The following is a 20,253-nucleotide window of genomic DNA, read 5'->3' on the forward strand; positions in this document are numbered from 1 at the left end:
GAAATGCAAGTTGCCCTGGGGCCTTGGGCCAGCTGCAGTTTGTTAGGTAATTATCAGATTGCAAAGGGCCAGGCCTTTCATATGCAAAAGTCTCTGTGGCTTGGGCAGGGCAGGGGTCCCAGGGGATCAACAGTGCAGAGAGAGCAGTTATGGCTGCTCTCAGTCCTGCCCTCAGATGCCCTGCTTCTCAGTGTCCCAGCAATCGCTGCAAGCACCCCCTGAGAGAAAGCTGCCCTCGAGTTCCGACCGATGCCAGACAGTCCAGTTTCTCCCGTATGAGTCTGGGTCCCCAGAGACTCGCCCGGAACTGGAGCTCAGAGCTTGAGACTCCCTCCCGATTGAAAAAGACAACTGTGTCCTCAGCCGAGTTTAGTAGTAGTAGTAGTAGTAGTAGTAGTAGTAGTAGTAGTAGTAGTAGTAGTAGTAGTAGTAGTAGTAGTAGTAGTAGTAGTAGTAGTAGTAGTAGTAGTAGTAGTAGTAGTAGTAGTAGTAGTAGTAGTAGTAGTAGTAGTAGTAGTAGTAGTAGTAGTAGTAGTAGTAGTAGTAGTAGTAGTAGTAGTAGTAGTAGTAGTAGTAGTAGTAGTAGTAGTAGTACTTCTATTTCATCAGTTATTGGCCTATTCAGGTTTTCTGATTCTTCCTAATTCACTTTTGGGAAACTGTATTTTTCTAGAAATTTGGTTCATTTCACCACATTATCTAGCTTGTTGGCATATAGTTGTTCATAGTATTTTCTTACAATCCTTTGTATTTCTGTGGTGTCAGTGGTTACTTCTCCACTTTTATTTCTGATTTTCTTATTTGGGTCCTCTCTCTTTGTTTTTGTTTTTTTTTTAAATATATTTTTATTGATTTCAGAGAGGAGGGGAGAGGGAGAGAAAGATAGAAACACCAATGATGAGAGAGAACAACTGATCAGCTGTCTTCTGCATGCCCCCTACTGGGGAATCAAAGCCACAACCCAGGCATGTTCCCTTAACCAGAATAAAATCAGGGACCTTTCAGTCCGCAGTCTGACGCTCTATCTGCTGAGCCAAATCAGCTAGGGCTCTCTTTATTTCTTTTTTTTTTTTTTTTATAAATTTTTTTTATTTTTTACAGAGAGGAAGGGAGAGGGATAGAGAGTTAGAAACATCAATGAGAGAGAAACATCGATCAGCTGCCTCCTACACACCCCTACTGGTACATGCAACCAAGGTACATGCCCTTGACTGGAATCGAACCTGGGACCCTTGAGTCCGCAGGCCGATGCTCTATCCATTGAGCCAAACCGGTTAGAGCTCTCTTTGTTTCTTGATGAGTCTGGCTAATGGTTCATAAATCTTGTTTATCCTTCAAAGAACCAGCTCTTGGTGTCATTGATTTTATATATATATATTCGTCTCTGTCATTTATTTCTGCTCTAATTTTTATTTCCTTCCCTCTACTTACTTTGGGCTTTTCTTGTTGTTCTCTTTCTAATTCTTTAAGTTGTAGGTTTAAATCATTATTAATTTTTCTTGTTTTTTGAGGTAGGCCTGTAATGCTATGAAATTCCCTCTCAGGACTGCTTTTGCTGCGTTCCTGAGATTTTGGGTGGTTGTGTGTTCATTTACATTTGTTTCTAGGAAGTTTTTTATTTCTTTCTTGATCTCATTGGTAACCCATTGATCCTATATAATAAAACCCTAATATGCAAATTGACTGAACAGCAGAATGACCGGTAGCTGTGATGCACACTGACCACCAGGGGGAGACGCTCAATGCACGAGCTGCCCCCGGTGGTCAGTGTGCTCCAGAGGGAAACAGTGCTAAGGAGTAGCGAGCCCAGCTTCTGGCTGAGCAGCACTCCCACAGGGGAAGCGCTGCTCAGCCAGAAGCTGGGCTCATGGCTGGCGAGTGCAGTGGCAGTGGTGTGAACCTCACCCGCCTCCGCCATAGTGCTAAGGATGCCTCTGGGGATGTCTGACTGCCGGCTTAGGAGAGTGGGCCTAAGCTAGCAGTTGGACATCCCCTGAGGGGTCCCGGACTGTGAGAGGACAGGCTGGGCTGAGGGACCCCCCCACTCCCACCCCCAGTGCATGAATGTCATGCACGGGGCCTCTAGTTGTTTAATAACATGCTATTTAGCCTCCATGTATCTGAATGTTTTGGGGTATTTTTACTGTAGTTGATTTCTAATTTTATTCTACTGTGATCTGAGAAGATGCTTGATATGATTTTAATCTTGAACTTGTTGAGACTTGTTTTGTGTCTAAAAATGTGGTCTATCTTTGTGAATGACCCATGTGCACTTGAAAAGAATGTATATTCTGCAGCTGTGTTGTGGTGAAATCTATAAATGTCCATTAAATCCATCTGATCCAGTGTGTCCTTTAGAGTGACTGTTTTCCTTGTTAAGTTTTTGTCTGGAAGAGATATCCAGTGAAGTCAGTGGGGTGTTAAAGTCCCCTACTATGATTGTATTGTTGTCGATTTCCCCTTAAAGTCCTCCAGAACTTTTTTTTAATATATTCAGGTGCTCCTATATTGGGTACATATATGTTTACCAGGGTTATATCCTCTTGTTGGATTGATCCCTTTGGTATTATGTAGTGACTTTTGTTGTCTCTTTGTGATGGCCTTCATTTCGAAGTCTATTTTGTCAGATGTGAGTATTGCTACCCCAGCTTTTTTTTTCATTTCCATTTGCATGGAAAACTTTTTTTCCATCTCTTCACTCTCATCCTGTGTGAGTCTTTTGTTCTGAGGTGGGTCTCTTGTAGACAGCATATAGTTGGGTCATATTTTTGTATCCATTTAGCTATCCTATGTCTTTTTTTTTTTATTACAGTTGTTTTTGCTTATTGCAATAGTGCATGCCTAATGTTTGAAAAATTAGCCTTTCTTCAAGCTAGCTAAGAGAACTGAGAAAGAATCTATTATGGAAACAATTCATTTCAAAATTAACTGTCATAGTATAAGACATTTGCAGAATAATCTTCAAAGATCAACTTACTTCAATGTCCTGGGCTTGGTGAGTTGTAAGATGAGGAAGCCAATATGCCCCCTTTCAGACTTTTATTTGTCCTCTTTGGAAAGTCACCTACCATCTAAAGTCTTAGATTCTTTGGATTTAATTTTCCATCTACAGCAGGTTTTGGCAGCAGAGACATTTTCTAAGGGCTCTTTGAAGCATGGCAACTTGAGTGTGAGGGTCTTCCCAGGCATTTCCCTGTTTTGACTCTTGGAGGAGAGGTCTTATAGTTACAGAGGCTGAGAGCATTGCTCACAGTCCCAGTAGCACTGGAAGAGTCTTGATAAAGCAAACAAAAACGATATAATCCAGAGCACATCAAAGCTTTCCCTACCCTCTTTTAAAAACTGAACCTCCCATACACTACCTGAAGCACAATTAGTGGGTCACAGATGATGAAAACCTAATTATGAAAATTGCTCAGGGCCATTATTAGGATTGACTTTTACTATTTGGATTTTGTTGACATATAGATTGACTGTTAATTAAAACACAAGCAATTCCTCCCCTACCTTACCCCTTCTTTGGAAATTTAGTCAATGTATTTCTGACTTTTTGAAAGAATTAATTCAGAGGAAATCTTTGGAGGTACATTTTACATTTTCTAACATTTGATCAATTTCAGCCATTGTTATCCCTGGTGCTAACTGCCCGTTGTTGAAAGAGCTATAGGCAAACAAGCTGGGTATGGATGTGAGGTCATAGATGGGTTCTTGCTTTATCTGTTTGATCCCAGTCATGTCAAGTCCTGACTGATCAGGGGACGGCTGGCCGGAATCCACGTTGTAATAACCCTTGCACTGGGCAGGTCAATGACATGTCCTTTGGCATAAGTGCTGCCAGCTTCGTTACTCAGGCTGCTGAGGCTGTTACTGCTGCTGCTGCTGCTTCCGCCTCCCCGCTCTGCTGCTGCTACTGCTCCTGCAGCTGTGGCTGGCGCTTCTGCACCTTGGCATGCAGGCTGTCCTTCTGCTTCTTGGACATCCTCCCACACTTCACAGCATCTCTTGACATCCCTGGGGCAAGACACTTCTGCAGTCAGCCCCGTTGGCAACGGTTTCTGTTGCTTCTATCAAGTAAACAGTTTCTCTGCCTTGGGCAGGAGTGAGAGGCATTGTTCTGCTGGTCCTCCTAAAGAGTCCCTTGCAGCCTTCACACGTGATGACTCCATAGTGGATCCCAGGCAACTTATTGCCACAAATTTTGCATGGTATCACTTCAATTTGTGCTGTGGCTGAGGTGCAGGTGGCATTGTGGACTTGAGTCTGGGGAGAGGCTGTGGAGGAGAGCGGGTCGGGGAGAGGTGACCAAGAGTCCAGCACTGGGACATTCCTGACTCTCTGGACCTAAGCAGCCATTTTTCTCCTGAAGAGCCAGCCCCTCCCAGCCGTCTCAAGACAGCTCTACGCTATGTCTTTTGATTGGAGCATTTAATCCATTTATATTTGATAGGTACTTATTTATTGCCATTTTAATTCTGTATGCCTAGGTTTCTCTCTATTTCTTCTTCCAGGTACAGAAGTCCCTTTAGCAATTCTTAAAATGCTGGCTTGGTGGTGATGTTTCCTTTAGCGTTTTTTGTTTTTTTGTGTTTTTTTCTGGGAAGCTCTTTATTTCATCATCTATTTTGATTGATAGCCTTGTTGGATATACAGTGGGGCCTTGACTTACGAGTTTAATTCGTTCCGAGACCGAGCTCGTTAAGGAGCTTGTTAACTCAAATTACTCTGTCAACTCAATGCAAAAAATCAGCCGAGAGACAGCTGGTATCTCAAAAAACTCGTTAGTTGGGACACTCATAAGTCAAGGCCCCACTGTAGTAATATTGGTTTCAGGTCTTTGCTTTCCATTGCCTTGAGTACTTCATGCCATTCCCTTCTGGCCTATGGAGTTTCTGATGAGAAATCAGATGCCAGCCTTATGGAAGCTCCATTGTAGGTAACAGTTTGATTTTCTCTTGCTGCCTTTAAGATTCTCTCTTTGTCTTTAATTTTTGGCATTTTAATTAAGATGTGTCTGGGCGTGGGTCTGTTTGGGTTCTTCTTGCTTGGGACTCTCTGTGCCTCCTGAACTTGTGTGACTTTTTCCTTCACCAGGTTAGGGAAGTTTTCTGCCATTATTTCTTCAAACACATTCTGTATCCCTTTCTCCCTTTTTGCCTCTTCTAGCACACCTGCTATTCTAATATTGTTACATTTCATGTTGTCCCATAGTTCCCTTAAGCTGTTCTCCTTTTTTTAATTGTTTTTTTTCTTTTTGGTTCTCTGATTGTGTGATTTTTTTTCTAACTCTGGCTTCTAATTCTCTATTCCAATCTTCATCTTCCCCTAATCTACTCTGTATTTCTTCCAGTGTGTTCTTTATTTGTGCTATGTCATTCTTTATTTCTGTTTTCATATTTACTATATTTTTTCGCATCATTATTCTTAACTCTATCCTATATAATAAAACCCTAATATGCAAATTGACTGAACGGCCGAATGATTGGTCACTATGACGTGTACTGTCCACCAGGGGGCAGACCCTCAACGCAGGAGCTGCTCCCTGGTGGTCAGTGCACTCCCACAGGGAGAGTGCCACTCATCCAGAAGCTGGTTCACAGCTGGCAAGTGCAGCAGCGGTGGCGGGAGCTTCTCCTGCCTCTGCTGCAGGTGGGCGGTAAGGAGCGAGGGGTCCTGGACTGCGAGAGGTCACAGGCCAGGCTGAGAGACCCCTCCCCACCAGTGCACGAAATTTCTAGTGCCGCTAGTATCAGATAAATTTCTTATTTCTTTTCATTTATCTCTTCTTCTGAAGAATTCTCTTGTTCTTTCATTTCGGGCTTGTTTTTTTTGTCTCCTCATTTTGCATATTAGGTAGATCTGCTACGCCTCTCAAACGTGTTTCTGACTATGTAGATCAGGGAAAGACTCAAAGCCTCCAGAGCAGCGGTCACCAACCTTTTGGACCTCACGGACCACTGGTTAGTGACCACTGCTCTAGAGACCACCTGTGCCTGAAGAATGATTGGATTCAGTCTTGAGTAGTCCTCAGGCAATGGTCCACAGGTGTGGCGAGTTTTTCCAACAGGGTGGGGCAATTGCTTCTGCCTGGAGGCTAATTGTTATTCTCAGTCTCTTAATGTGCCTCAGGAACTCCACAGGGAGGGGAAAGGTGTTTTCCAATAGGGTGGGTCAAGTTTCCCCCAGGCAAAACCACCTGGGTAGCAAATGTCTGCCTGAGAAAGACGCCCTCCGCTTGGTGACAGAATGACTCAGCACAGGAAACCAGGGTGTCTGTCTTCTGAGCTCTAACCTAGAGCCCCCAACTCTGGCTTCTGCTCCAGTTCACTCTGCCCTCCCTCTGCCGGAGCACAAGAAATTTTGTATGTTGGCCCTTTAAGAGGATGCCTGTATTTCTAGCTGTCTCTCCCTGGCTGACAGCAACCCTGCTGCTTTTCAGAGCCGGATGGTATGCTGGCACCCTTCTCAGTTCTGGTGCTCTCTGCTAGGGTGCTTAGCTTGGGATTAGACCCCAGAGTTCTCAGTAGAACCCCCCACAGCCGAGACATCTCTCTGGAACTTCAGCTGCTGTCTGTGGGTGCCCGGTGAGCCCTTTCATGTCTCCGCCCTTTCTACCAGTCCCTACATGGTCTCCATTTTTCATCCTTGGTTATGAAGGTTCTCTCCAGCGAGTCTTCAGTTGATTATTCAGGATTGTTTTTGTATTTTAATTGTAATTCCAGTTTGGTTCTGGGAGCATGTCTGTGTAGCATCCATTTATTCTGCTCCCCTTTAATCTCCTGGAGTTTATATTTTAGTTGAGGATACAGACAAACAAGTTTATCCTGTGCTTGATTATAAGTGCTCTGGAGAGATTAGAGCCAGTGAGAGGGCTTGGGTGTGCGTGATGGGGATGGGATTGTGTGGGATTACAAATTTAAATGGCATAGGCAGGGAAGTCTCACTGAGGAAGTGTCAGTGTAGGGATAAGTTAAAGAAGGTGAAAAGAAGAGCCAAGTAGTATCTGGAGGGAAGGGCTAGCAGAGCCCCTGAAAGGGGACTGTGCCTGGAAGAGTGACCTGGCTGGTGTGACTGGAGCACTGTCAGTGATGGGCTGGGGCGGCGACTGATGCAATCAGCTGTAATGGCAGGAAGGACATTTGAGCCTTATGGCCATTTCAGTCTTTGGCTTTTACTCTGTGTGAAAAAAGGAGCCATCATAGGGGTTTGAGCAGAGGGATGACATTATCTGACTTAATCAGATCACTTTGGCTGTTAAAAATAAGCAGCAGCTGCCCTGGCCGGCATGGCTCAGTGGTTAGAATGTTGACCCATGCACCCGAGAGTTGTGGGTTCAATTCCCGGACAAGGGTGCAAACTTGGGTTGCAGGTTTGATCCCTATCCCCAGTCAGGGCGTGTGTGGGAGGCAACCAATCGATGTGTGCTCTCACATCTATGTTTCTCACTCTTTGAGAGAGGGTTCAAACAAACCCAACAGGGTCCCTGCTGCTGAGGCTCTGTTGGTTGGAGCACCATCCTGTATACCAAAAGCTTTTGGGTTTGATTCCTGGTCAGGGCACATGCGTGGGCTGCCAGTTCGACACCCAGTTGGGATGCCTACAGAGGGTAACCAATCGATGTTTCTCTCTCTCCCTCTCCCTTCCTCTCTCTTAAAAAAAAAAAAAAAAAGTAAACTAAAAATAAGCAGAAGGGGAGCAAAGGCAGAAGCAAGCGACCAGTTAGGAGCCAACGATCCTGATGAAAGCTGGTGGTGGCTCAGACCAAGACAGTAGAGAAGCAGGAGTGATCAAATTTCAAACATTGTGAAGTTAAAGCAAGTAAGATTTCCTGATAGATTCTCGATGGAGAGAGAGGGAGGGAGTTAAGGATGATTTCCCAAGTTGTTGGCCTGAGGAGTTGGAAGGATGGAGTTACATTCACTGAGATGATAGGTGGAACAGATTTGGGAGAAATAGAACTTCATTTTGAATATGTTAATTGGAGATGTCTATGCTAAGTTCCAGTTAAGTAGACAGTTGGGTGTTTCCCTGGAGTTGAGAGAGGTTTTGGATGGAGAGTTTTCAGTATACATAGAGTATTGAAAGCAGTGGGACAGGATGACATCACCAGGAGGTGATAGAGAAGGTGTCCAAAGACTTGAGCCTTTGGGCACTCTTAAAAAGTCAGGGAGGCCCTGGCCAGTGCCACTCAGTGGTTGGGCATTGTCCCATGCACCAAGAGGTTGCCAGTTTGATTCTAGGTCAAGAGCACATGCCCAGCCCTGACTGGTTTGGCTCAGTGGATAGAGCGTTGGCCTGTGGACTGAAGGGTCCCAGGTTCGATTCCAGTCAAGGGCACATGCCTAGGTTGCAGGCTCGATCCCCAGTAGGGGATGTGCAGGAGGCAGCCAATCAATGATTCTCTCTCATCATTGATGTTTCTATCTCTCCCACTCCCTTCCTCTCTGAAATCAATAAAAAATACATTAAAAAAAAAAAGCACATGCCCAGGTTTTAGGCCCAATCCCCGATAGGGGGTGTGCAAGAGGGAGCCAATTGATGTTGCACTCTCACATCAATGTTTCTCTCTCCCTTTCTCTAAAAATCAATAAACTATCCTTTTTTTAAATAGTCAAGGAGGCCCTAGCTGGTTTTGCTCAGTGGATAGAGCATTGGCCTGCATATTGAAGGATCCCTGGTTTGATTCCAGTCAAGGGCACATGTAGGGGGCCTGCAGGAGCGGCCGATCATGATTCTCATCATTGATGTTTCTATCTTTCTCTCCCTCTCCCTTCTTCTCTCAAATCAATAAAAGCATATTTTTTAAAAAAAAAGGGAGGAGAGGAAGAACCAGCAAGTGTGACCAAGGAGTAACTAGTGAAGTTGATGAAAACTTACAAGTAAGTTGACCTGGAGTTCAATAAGGAAAGTGCTTCCAGGAGGAAGGAATGGCTTACTGACTCAAATGGCACTGATCAGTGAGGTAAGAGATCTGGGAAGTGAGTGCCTGAGGTCACGGTGACCCTGAGGAGTATGGTGCAGTGGTGGGTGCAAGTCGGATGGGCAGTGGGTTTAGGAGATTGAGAAACTAGGAACTGGAGATAGCAAGAATAGGCTACTCTTTTATTTTATTACTAGAGGCCTGGTGCATGAAATTCGTACACTGGGGGGGGGGGACGTATCCCCCAGCCTGGCCTGTGCCCTCTCACAGTGTGGGAGCCCCGCAATCGCCCCAAAGAGCTAGGCCCCACCCAACCATCTGGGGCTCCTCAATGGATTGCCCCAAAGAGGTAGGCCAGAGCCACCGGCCCTGCCTCTGCGTCACGCCCCCGCCCACCCGCATGCGCATGCAGCCCCACCCACCTGCGAATGCCCACTGCGCTCACAGCCTCCTGGGGATTGCTCATTGTGGCGTGAGGGCGTCATAGTGTGAGGGGGTCACTGGGTGAGGGTGTGACGACCACATAGACTTTTATTAGTATAGATTTATTATTGATTTTAGAGAGAAAAAGAGAGAAACATAGATTTGTTGTTCCACTTATTTATGCATCATTGGTAGATTCTTGTATGTGCCCTGACTGGGGATTGAACCTGCAACCTTGGTCTATCACAGTGATGGCGAACCTTTTGAGCTCGGCGCGTCAGCATTTTGAAAAACCCTAACTTAACTCTGGTGCCGTGTCACATATAGAAATTTTTTGATATTTGCAACCATAGTAAAACAAAGACTTATATTTTTGATATTTATTTTATATATTTAAATGCCATTTAACAAAGAAAAATCAACAAAAAATGAGTTTGCGTGTCACCTCTGACATGCGTGTCATAGGTTCGCCATCACTGGTCTATCAGGACAATGCTCTAACCAACTGAGCTACCTGGCCAGGGCCAAGGCCACTCTTTTAAATGCTGCTTTAAGGGGAACAGAGAAGTAGAGTAAGAGCTGGAGAAGGAGGTGGATCAAGAGCAGGTTGATTCTTTTCAGTTGGAAGAACTAACAGCATAAGGATGACTCCATAAAGAGAAAATCTGATGATGTCAAAGCATGTGGGGGGAATTGCTGAAGCAGTGTAAGTGGGTGGTGGGGCTGGGATTGGGCTCCTTGGATAGGAGCATGAACAGTTACCTATTGTAACATGATTGGATGGATATGCTTACAGAGGAAGCATAAGGACATGGTGGTGTGTGCTACCTTGGAGTTGAGTTTGGGTAAAGAAAGGTTTGATATATGTTTAATCTTGAAAGATGGGTGTTTGTCAAGAGACAGAAGTAGGTGGGTTAAAGTACTTCTCATGTGGAAGAACCAGCATGAACAAAGGCAGAGAGGAACTAAGTGCCTGTCAGGGCACTGCAAGCAGTTTGGTGTGGCTGGAATGCTGGGTATGTGTTTGGGGGAGGATGAGGGTGTGTTGGTACACATTACAGCAGGATCAAAGCAGGAGATAGACAGGGTCTACTTAAAGCAGGGGTGGGGAACATCAGGCCTGTGGGACATATCAGGCCCTTGCAATCATTTGGTCTGGCCCTGCCAAGGCATTAGGGGTGAGTCAATTAATTGTTTGACCAAATATAGCAGGGTAATTTTTTTTTAATTCTTTATTAGTTAAGGTATTACAAATGTGTCCTTATCCCCCCCATTAACCCCCACCCCCACTCATGCTCTCATCCCCCTGTTGTCCATGTCCATTGGTTTGGCTTATATGCATGCATACAAGTCCTTTGGTTGATCTCTAGCAGGGTAATTTTTAAGTTGATAATTTTGTATGGCCCATGAATGATGGTATAAATATCCAAATGGCTCTTGGCAGAAAAAAGATTCCCCACATCTGATTTAGAGTGTACAGCCACATGTACTTTATTTATTTTTAAAAAATATTTTTATTAATTTCAGAGAGGAAGGGAGAGGGAGAGAGATAGAAACATCAATGATGAGAGAGAATCATTGATTGGCTGCCTCCTGCACACACCCTGCTGGGGATTGAGCCCACAACCCTAGCATATGCCCTTGACCAGAATCAAACCCAGGACCCTTCAGTCTGCTGGCTGACACTCTACCCACTGAACCAAACTGGCTAGGTCCCACATGTATTTTTACATTAAGAGGCAACATAGTCGATCATGACTCTCTCTTTGATGTTTCTATCCCTTTTCCTTCCTCTCTGAAATCAATAAAAATATATATATATTTAAAAAAAAAAAGGCAGCAGAGAACAGTGGAAGGAGCACAACATTTGGCATCAAACACATGACCCAGGTGACGTGTAACACCAGAGCAGGATAGGTATAAATAACAGTGGCTCATGTTTCATGAGCTCTGCATGCTATCTACACGCATCATCTCAGTGGATGGTTTGGCCCTCGGACTGAAGGGTCCTGCATTCGATTTTGGTGGTCAAGGGGCACGCACCTTGGTTGCTGGCTTGATCCCTGCTCCAAGTCCAGGGGCACCTGCGGGAGGCAACTGATCAATGTGTCTCTCTCACATGGATGTTTCTCTCTCTGTGTCTCTGCCTGTCAAACTCACATCGATGTTTCTCTCTCTGTATCTCTGCCCGTCAAACTCTCCCTAAAAATCGATGGAAAAATATCCTTGGGTAAGGAGTAACAAAAAATCACAGTCTGTGGCTTGAGGCCCAGCTCTGCCATTTGCAGCTTTTGTCTTTTTCTATGTATAAGACGCTATTTTTGTCTAAAATCGTTAGACTGAAAATCGAGTGGTGTCTTATACACAGAAGTCAGCCGAGGAGGGAGCCGCATGGGTGCGTAGCTGCCCATACCTTGCCAAACAGGCTTCCTCCAATCATGAGCCTTATTGTTACTGACGTCAGCTGATGCCATAATGGGAGGTGGAGGTGGAGAGTGTGCAGATGCAACAGGGACTGGAGCGTTCGGAGCCCATAAAGATGCCAAAAAATAAAAAAAAGATAACTAGTAAGCAGTTGTCTTACTCTGCAAAATTGAAACTGAATGTAAACGGCTGTGCAAAAGAGCATGGAAATAGAGCTGCAGAGAGACAGTTTGGACCTCCCCCCACTGAATATATGATCAGACAGTGGAGAAAACAGGCAGAACAACTCCTTAAGATGCCAAAAAAGAAGAAGGCCTTAGAGGAAAACCAGCAATGTTTTGTTGTTTTTTAAAAATATATTTTATTGATTTTTTACAGAGAGGTAGGGAGAGGGATAGAGAGTTAGAAACATCAATGAGAGAGAAACACTCATCAGCTGCCTCCTGCACACCTCCTACTGGGGATGTGCCCGCAACCAAGGTACATGCCCTTGACCGGAATCGAACCTGGGACCCTTTAGTCCACAGGCTGACTCTCTATCCACTGAGCCAAACCGGTTAGGGCTGTTTATTGATTCCTTAATTTTGGGTTGGAAAAGTGGTGGGTGTCTTATACCTGGAAAAATACGGTACTTGGCTTTGGGCAAACCATGTCTCCAAGTCTTTGTTGTTGTTCTTAATCCTCACCCAAGGATATATTTTTTAGAGAGAATGGAAGGGAGGGGAGGAGGGGAAGAGAGAGGAAACATTGATGTGAGAAAGACACATCAACAGGTTGCCTCCCACGCGCACCCCTACTGGGGATTGAACCTGCAACCCTTTGATGCGTGGGCCGATGCTCTAACCACTGAGTTACACAAGCCAGGTCTCCAAGTCATTTTTACTATTCTTTAAAATAGGGTTGTTGTGAAGGCCAAATTGAATGTGATAATATAATAAGTAATTCTAAAGTGATCAATTATTAGATATCAGAGTGGTACCCTGTCCTCCAGCATGTCTTCCCCCGACAGCTCCACCTACTTGAGCCCTACTTACTAGTAAATCTTCCTTTTCTCAGTGTTGGAGCCTGAGACCCTGTGCTCTTTCAGTGGGCTTTGTTGGGACAGTTCTGGATGCCTGCCGTGGCATTTTGTTAGAGTGGGTCCTGGGAGAACCTAAAAGGGTCTGGGCTTTTTGTTTTTGAGATAAAATTCACTATTTTAACTATTATTTAAAACAAACAACTCAGTGGTTTCTAGTATATTCACATAATTGTGCAATTACCACCACTGTCTAATTTCAGAACATTTCTATTTCCCAAAAAGAAACCTGGAAGTCATTAAGCACTCCCCACTCCCTGTCCCCATTCCCTTACACTAACCTGCTTATTCTGGACATTTTATGTGAATGGGTCACACAATATGTGGCTTTTGTGACCGTTGTGTTTTAAGGGGGCTCATTCATGTTGTAGCTTGTATAAATACTTCATTCCTTTTTATGGCCAAAAAATATTCCATTATGTGGCTCTACCACATTTTTGTTTATTTTTTAATCCTCACTGGAGGACATTTTTCCATTGATTTTTCAGAGAGAGTGGAAGAGAGAGGGAAAGACAAAGAGAAATATTGATGTGTGAGAAACATCAATTGGTTGCCTCCTGCACGCGCCTGGACCAGGACCAGGGCCGGGAAGGAGCCTGCAACCTATGTACGTGCCCTTGATCAGAATTGAACCTGGGACCCTTCAGTCCGCAGGCCGACGCTCTATCCACTGAGCCAAACCGGCTAGGGTGGCTGATTGATATTCGGTTGTTTCCACTTTTTGTCCATTATGAATATTGTGTACAAGATTTTGTTTGCATTTGTGTTTTCAATTCTCTTGGGTGTATACCTAAGAGTGGACTTGCTGGTCATACAGTAATTCTTTGTTTACCTTTTTGAAGAACCGACAAACTGTTATTCCAATGACGACAATATTTCACCTCTCCACCAGCAATGGATGAGTGTTTCAATTTCTCTTCAGCGGTTCTCAACCTGTGGGTCGCCAACAATGAAAATACATCCTGCATATTAGATATTTACATTATGATTCATAACAGTAGCAAAATTACAGTTATGAAGTAGCAACGAAAATAATTTTATGGTTGGGGGTCACCACAACATGAGGAACTGCATTAAAGCCTCACGGCGTTAGGAAGGTTGAGAACCACTGCCATCCTCACCAACATTTGTTATTTTCCCTTTTAAAAAATAGTGATTGTCCTCATGGGTGTGAGTGTATCTCTGTGGGTTTGCCTCGCATCTCCCTATGACCAATGATACTGAGCACCTTTTCCAGGGCTCACCAGCCCTTTTAGTATTTTCTTCAGAGAAATGTTTATTCAAGTCCCATGCCCATTTTTAAATTGTGTTCTTTTTTCTCAAGTTTAAGAGTTTTTTGATATATTCTAGATACCACATCCTTATCAGATAGATGATTTGCAAATATTTTGTCCTATTTTGCTTGTGGGTTGTCTTTTCATTTTCTTGAAAGTGTCTTTTGAAACACAAAAGATTTTACTTTTGATGATTGTTATTTGTGCTTTTGATGTCATATTTAAGAAATTGTCTAATCCAAAGTGATAATTTTCCACAATGTTTCCTTCTAAGGTTTTCATAGTCTTAGATCCATTTTTATCTGTGTGTTTGGTTTTTTGCCTGTGGTGTGAAACAGAGGTCCAAATCCATTCTCTCGCATGTGGAGTTCAGTGGTCTAAGCGCCATTTGCTGGAGAGACTGCTCTCCCCCCGTGGGATGGCTTGGCGCCGTGTTGAAAGTCGGCTGACCACAGACACGCGTGTACTTCGGGACTCTGTCACTCCGTCGGCCTGTCTGTCCTTAGGCTTCCCCTGCATCATGTTGATGACCGTGGCTTTGTAGTATTGAAGTCAGGAAGTGTGATTCCTGCAACTCTGTTCTTCTTTTCCAAGATGTTTCTGGCTCTTTGCGGTCCTGTGCCTTCCTTATCAATGTGGGGCTCACTGTCAGAGCCTGCGAGTTTGAGGGGCTGTGGGACAGAGGGCGGGCTTCTCCTCTTCCCACGGGGCTTTCCTAGCACAGGGTTCTGAGTGGCTGAAGGGACGACCGTATTTTGCTTGTTTTGTCTTATAGGTGAACAACTTTGTGATCTTTGAAGGCTTCTTTGCCCATCAGCATCGTAAGTGTTCTCACCTGTGTGTGTTGGTCAACTAGTCGGGACGAGGGAAAGAAAAGAGGTGGATTCTTGGTCCCACTGGTCCCCTCACTGAGGGGCACCACCGCTTCCTTCCTCACAGGGCCCCCTGCTCCCCCTCTGAGGGCAACTGGACACGCGCGTGCTGCGGCCGACCCTGTGCCCCCTGGTAAAGCTGCGCTGCTAGGCAGCTGTGATGCCGTGAGAGCAGCAGCAGGGGTGGGCGGTGGAGGGGGTGGGAAAGGGGACATTCCTAAGCAGCCCAGCCCCCAGCAGCCTTACTCACTTGGAACTGTCAAGACTTCACTAAGCAAGCTGGGGGGGGGGGGGGGGGGGGGTTTGTGACTGTTAGTGCTGATGGAGCCTCTGTGGCTTCAGGTCCACAGGAGTAGGCGAGTCGGGTTCCTTTGTAACCCTCGGCCTGTCCGTCGGTGAGGGGCAGGCAAGTGCAGTCGGCCCTTCCGTGTGCAGCCATAGAATACTGACACGAAAGGCACAAAGAATGAAATTGACCTGGAGAAAGAGGCACTGAAATGCACTGAAATGCTCGGTTTCCCCGAGCCATCCTCAGGCTCCCTGCCAGCCAGCCCCCTCCTCCTCACTGCCTCCCACAGGGAGGAGCAGCGGGCCCTCTCCTGAGCCGGCTGTGACCAGCGCTGGCTCCTCCTTGGCCAGGAAAGGGAGTAACTGTCACTCAGAGAACAGGCTGGTCCAGTTATCGGCGTCAGCCAGTGTCCGGCCCTGAGAGGGACTCGTGCCCATGCCTCGTTGTGGTTGCCAAGGCTTCCCGTGCCCGCCGGCTGGTGCCCAGGCCGCGAGGGGATGAGAGCCCGTGAGGTCCACAGTGGGGGCCGTGGGGAAGGCTCTCCTGGCTCCTGAGGGAGACCCTCTTGAGAGGGGAAGGGAGGGAGCAAGGGAAGAAGTGAGGGCGGAGGCAGAGCCTCACACCATGTCATCCTCCCCTCTGCTCCGGTAACTCCTTTCCAGATACGCTTTCTCTCCGTCCTTCTTTTCCTATAAAACTTCAATCTCTTCCCGTCTTGGCTCTGGAGGGGGAGGTTCTGCCCCCCTCTCCTGAGCCATCCCTGACACACCGAGGCCTCTGTCCGGCTCGCCTACCAGTAGAGGGACCTGTCCCCCTCCGCCCAGAACCCCAGGGGCCTCCCTGGCTGCCTTCTCCTGCACCCCAGGCCCCAGCGGCTCCCCCCACGCTGCATGCGGCCCCTCCCCCTGGCTCTCCTCAGCAGTGCTCCAGCACCCCGAGTTCCCTCTTCTGTGGGGGAGCGGACTCTTCCCCAGGAGGAGCTGTGGTGTCAGGGAGCAGAGGTGGGGTCGTGGCTGGGAGGAAGGCTACAAAGTGTGTGTCTTGGTGTTCCCCTGCCTGTCTTCTCACCGCCAGCTCCAGCAAGGAAGCTGCCCCCCAAGAGAGCAGAGGGAGACATTAAGCCGTACTCCTCGAGTGACCGAGAATGTAAGGCGGTCGGGTGCCCGGCGTGGGGGGGGGGTGCCCCACCTCAAGGGAAGGATCCATTCTCTCTAAAGGCTCTGATTTCTCTTTTCTACCCTGATCTCTACTGTCATGACTCTTCCTCTCCCTATTTTTTTTCTTTCTCTGTCTTGCTCTTCTCTCTTCCCAGTTCTGAAGGTAGCTGTGGAGCCTCCTTGGCCCCTAAACAGAGCCCCTCGCCGAGCTACACCTCCAGTCCACCCCCCACGCTCCAGCAGCCTGGGAAACTCGCCCGAACGAGGTCCCCTCCGCCCCTTTGTGCCAGAGCAGGAGCTGCTGCGTTCCCTGCGCCTCTGCCCCCCTCACCCTACTGCCCGCCTTCTGCTGGCCACCGACCCTGCAGCCAGCCCAGCTCAGCGCCGCCGCACCAGGTAATGGGAGTCAGAGGGTCAGGGAGCCCCCCGACTGTCAGTGTTAGAAATGGAAAGGGTGGTTTGAGCCCAGGCGTGACGTAGCAGGACAGCAGGCGGAGGAGACACTGGAGATGTGTGGGAGGTCTGGGAGTGCACGGCAGTGAGGGGGCAGAACAGGACTGTCTGTGGCACAGGGGCCCCCGTTTTACAGTGAGAGTGGGAGGAAGAACCCAGATCCATGGGGGGGGGGGTGAGCCTCTAAGTTGGGGGCAATGCTGGTGTGGTCCTCGCTGGGAAGGAGCAGTGGCGTGTCTGACACAGGTGGGGCCCTGGCCCACGAGTGCCTGTGCGGCAGGAGCCATCCGCAGCCTGAGGGGCATCTCCTGTGTCTCCCCAGCTCTCTCTTCACCTCTGACTTCGTTTTTCTCTCTTCCCCCTTTTCCCTCTCCCTACCTCCTGTCCATACCATCCTCCCACAGCTCCCTTCCCCGCTCTGAGGAGAGTCGCTACTGACAGTTAACCCTCTGCCCCCCGGGAGCCTCGGTGGCAGAGACCCCGTCCCCGAGAACCCACCCCTTCTCGTCCAGTGCGTCCCCCAGGACCCCGAGGAGCCTGACGGAGCCCACGAGACTCCCTCTTCTCCTTTCTGGGTTGTCAAGGCCCCGGATGGCCCACTGCTTTGTAGCTTTCCTTGCCCTAGAAGCACCTCCTCTCCCAACGCGGTCACTGAGCACTCCCCACAGACAGCGGAGCTGCTGCCTCTCTGGCCGTGCAGCTCCTCCACATTGTCCAGAGCAGCACACCCTGGCTCACTGTCGGACTCTAGACCACCATGGAGGCCCGACGGCCTTCGCTGCAGGGACTTGTCCCTGGAATAAATCCGTAGCTCACGCTCCAGTCCAGTGATGGCCCTCGTGCTGCCACCTACACTGCCTTTCAGCCCGCTCATGCCAGCCAGCGAGGTCACTTCGGAGCAGTCCAGGTGGCTAGGACAGGGACTTACAGCTCCTTAAAGGGACCCCCAACATTGCTAAGCTCTTCATTACATGTGTGTATGTCAGGGACCCCTGAGCTGTTGTCTGCTTTGGGGCTAGACTCACACTTCTGAAGACAGCACTACCCCCCAGGCCAGATTCTGTGAGGGACTTCGTTTCTTGGCAGCAGATCTCAGCGAGCACCTGGGGTCAAAGAGGGGTCACCTTTGCCAGGTTTCACAAGAGAAGCCTGAGTCTCAAGGGCCTGTTAGCTCCCGGATCCGTCCTCCCCCAGCAGCTAGATGCTGGTCTATTCCTTGTTGTGTGATTGTCGTGATGATGGGAACTTCTCTCTGGTCTTCCTTTCTTCCCTGCTCCACACCCAGGAATAAAACCTCCTCCCTCCTCCTTCCTCTGAGTGCGTGGTAGATCAGGTACCCCCTGTGCTCCCCCAAATCCTTGGGAGCAGGATCTCCCTTTCTCCCTACTCATTCCTCCTTTTTCTTCTCCCTTTCAGTGTTGTTTGAATAAAATGTGAATTCCTCTGTTTTTTAAATGGACATTTTCAATGAAAAAAGCACACCCCAAAAAGCAACTTAAGGTCTTGGCCTCCTTTGTGTGTCACCTCTTATTTTCCTGGGGCTGGGGAGTCTGTCCCGCGTGTCATCCTTATTGCTGAGATCTGCATGTCTTCTAGCACGGAGGCTCCGAGCTCCCTGCAGGGTCTAGTGTCCACCCTCCCCATGGCATTGCTGGATCTTCTCCTGCCCATCTGTCTCCCCTCATGCAGCTGCTGGATCCCTCTGCGGAGGCTTCTGTGTGTACTTCCCCACTCCCCCCAGAGCCCTCGGGCTCTCCCCCGTGACCCTACCCTTCGCCCCAGGCCAGCCCTTGCTGAGATGTCAAGGTTCACCATTATCCCTGGGACTCTCGAGTTGCATCCCTATAGCAATCCCCTAATGGTCCCGGGGTTCCTCTTCCATTCTGGTTTCCTTCTCCCCCACCAAACCCTGGCACTTCTCCCAACACAGTCCCTTACCTCTGCTGAGTGCCCAACACAGTCTGTCACCTCTCTCCAAAGGCTCCCTCCCTTTTCTTCCTAAATCACGTTGCCACTCCCTGTAAGTAAGGGAACTGTTTTCCAAACCAAACATCCGGGCACCGGGTCCCACAGATTGGTTTACCTATGTGTAAGTCTGTTTTTGAGAGATGATTTGCATCACAAATATTAACACATTACTCCAACTAGAAACAGAAAAGCAATAAATCAGGATTGCTCCAGAAAATCTTTGGGGTATAAAATGAGCTCCCTCCCCTTTTCTGGGGCCCTGCTTAGGTTAAAACCCCTAGAAGTCTAATTGCCCCTCTCTGCACTCCTGTGCTATTCCGTTTATTCCCCTCCTCTGATTCCTCCACACCCACTCATCTTCCCCCCTGCAGCCTCTTCCCCATCGCCTGCCATTTCTCCTACAGGGGGGCTCCCCCAGGGCTGGTAGCCCAGAGCTGCTGCTACAGCCGCTATGGGGGGCTGAATTCCTCATCCCCCAGCACAGGTAAGTATTCTTCCCTCCTTGCCCTCAAATCAAGCAGGTCATGCTCACCGCCTGCTCCAGCCTTCCCATGCACATGCCTGGTATTTCCACAGGCAACCAAGAATGGAAGCAGGGGGAACAGGAAACAGAGAATAGGTGAGGCCTGATCCCCTCCCCTCCTGGCCTGCCCGCACCTCTGTCTCTTTTCCTAACATCACTCTCAGCTCCTTCCTCTGAAATCTTATCCGTCCAACTGGACTCCCCCCACCCCCAAAAAAATCCTTCTACCTAACATCCTACAAGCCTGTTTCCCTATAAATTCAACTCTGGTACTTCCCTTGGGCACTTTCTGAGGTTTCCAGTTTGGACACAGCACCAGTGGTTCCATCATGGCCGTCCTCTACAGAAGGGCCAGAAAGACCCTGAGAGTCTATCTTCCTTCCCCCTCAGAGCCTCTGCAACCCTCTCCATCTCCCTCCCACCCACCAGGGCCGCCAGCCAGGAGACCTTGTCACAGGACGGGAGTGGGGAGGCCCCCATGCACACAGTGCCTCCACAGGCCCAGGCCCCCCCAGCCCAGCACTGCACAGTGGCGGGGGACATGTTCAACGCCAGGTTCATTCGCAACTTGCAGGAAAGGCGCAGCACCAGGCCGTGGTGACTGCAGCCCCGCCGCACCTGCAGGCCTCCTCTCCCTGCGGGAGCAGCCACCGCCGCCTTCCCGTGCCTGTGTTCATCCACTCGTTCATTCATTCAACAGGCCTTCTTAGCAGTGCCCAACCATTTCTATCCTCACCAAAGCAAATAAAGTATTTTTATCACGAGAGCTACTGAGAAACCTGTCGTTATTTCAATCTCATCCTCTTCGCCCGGCATCTTGCGCAAGCGCCCGGGGTGGCGCGAAGCCGGCGGCCGCTGGCTTACTGCGCAGGCGC

General features: G+C 48.2%; 1 protein-coding gene across 13 annotated transcripts in view; it reads left to right on the forward strand.

Moving 5' to 3' along the window:
• The window catches only part of ATAT1 (alpha tubulin acetyltransferase 1), a 28,226-nt gene extending 8,020 nt beyond the window's left edge, over positions 1 to 20,206 (forward strand). For 2 of the 13 annotated variants that reach the window (XM_014537247.1, XM_014537251.1), the window contains 6 exons: positions 14,892 to 14,937; positions 15,056 to 15,121; positions 16,352 to 16,423; positions 16,590 to 16,830; positions 19,227 to 19,474; positions 19,808 to 20,148. In XM_014537247.1, the coding sequence (XP_014392733.1) occupies positions 14,892 to 14,937; positions 15,056 to 15,121; positions 16,352 to 16,423; positions 16,590 to 16,830; positions 19,227 to 19,474; positions 19,808 to 20,088 (954 nt within the window). In that variant the 3' untranslated portion in view covers positions 20,089 to 20,148. Of the gene's footprint in view, positions 1 to 14,891; positions 14,938 to 15,055; positions 15,122 to 16,351; positions 16,424 to 16,589; positions 16,831 to 17,291; positions 18,382 to 19,226; positions 19,475 to 19,807 lie in introns of those variants that run through there. The other 11 variants (XM_014537249.1, XM_014537253.1, XM_005863255.2 and 8 more) reach the window with 10 other exon arrangements.
• The last annotated feature ends 47 nt before the right edge of the window (positions 20,207 to 20,253 follow it).

The sequence above is a fragment of the Myotis brandtii genome, unplaced genomic scaffold (assembly GCF_000412655.1).
Source record: "Myotis brandtii unplaced genomic scaffold, ASM41265v1 scaffold1750, whole genome shotgun sequence".
Taxonomy (NCBI): Eukaryota; Metazoa; Chordata; class Mammalia; order Chiroptera; family Vespertilionidae; genus Myotis; species Myotis brandtii.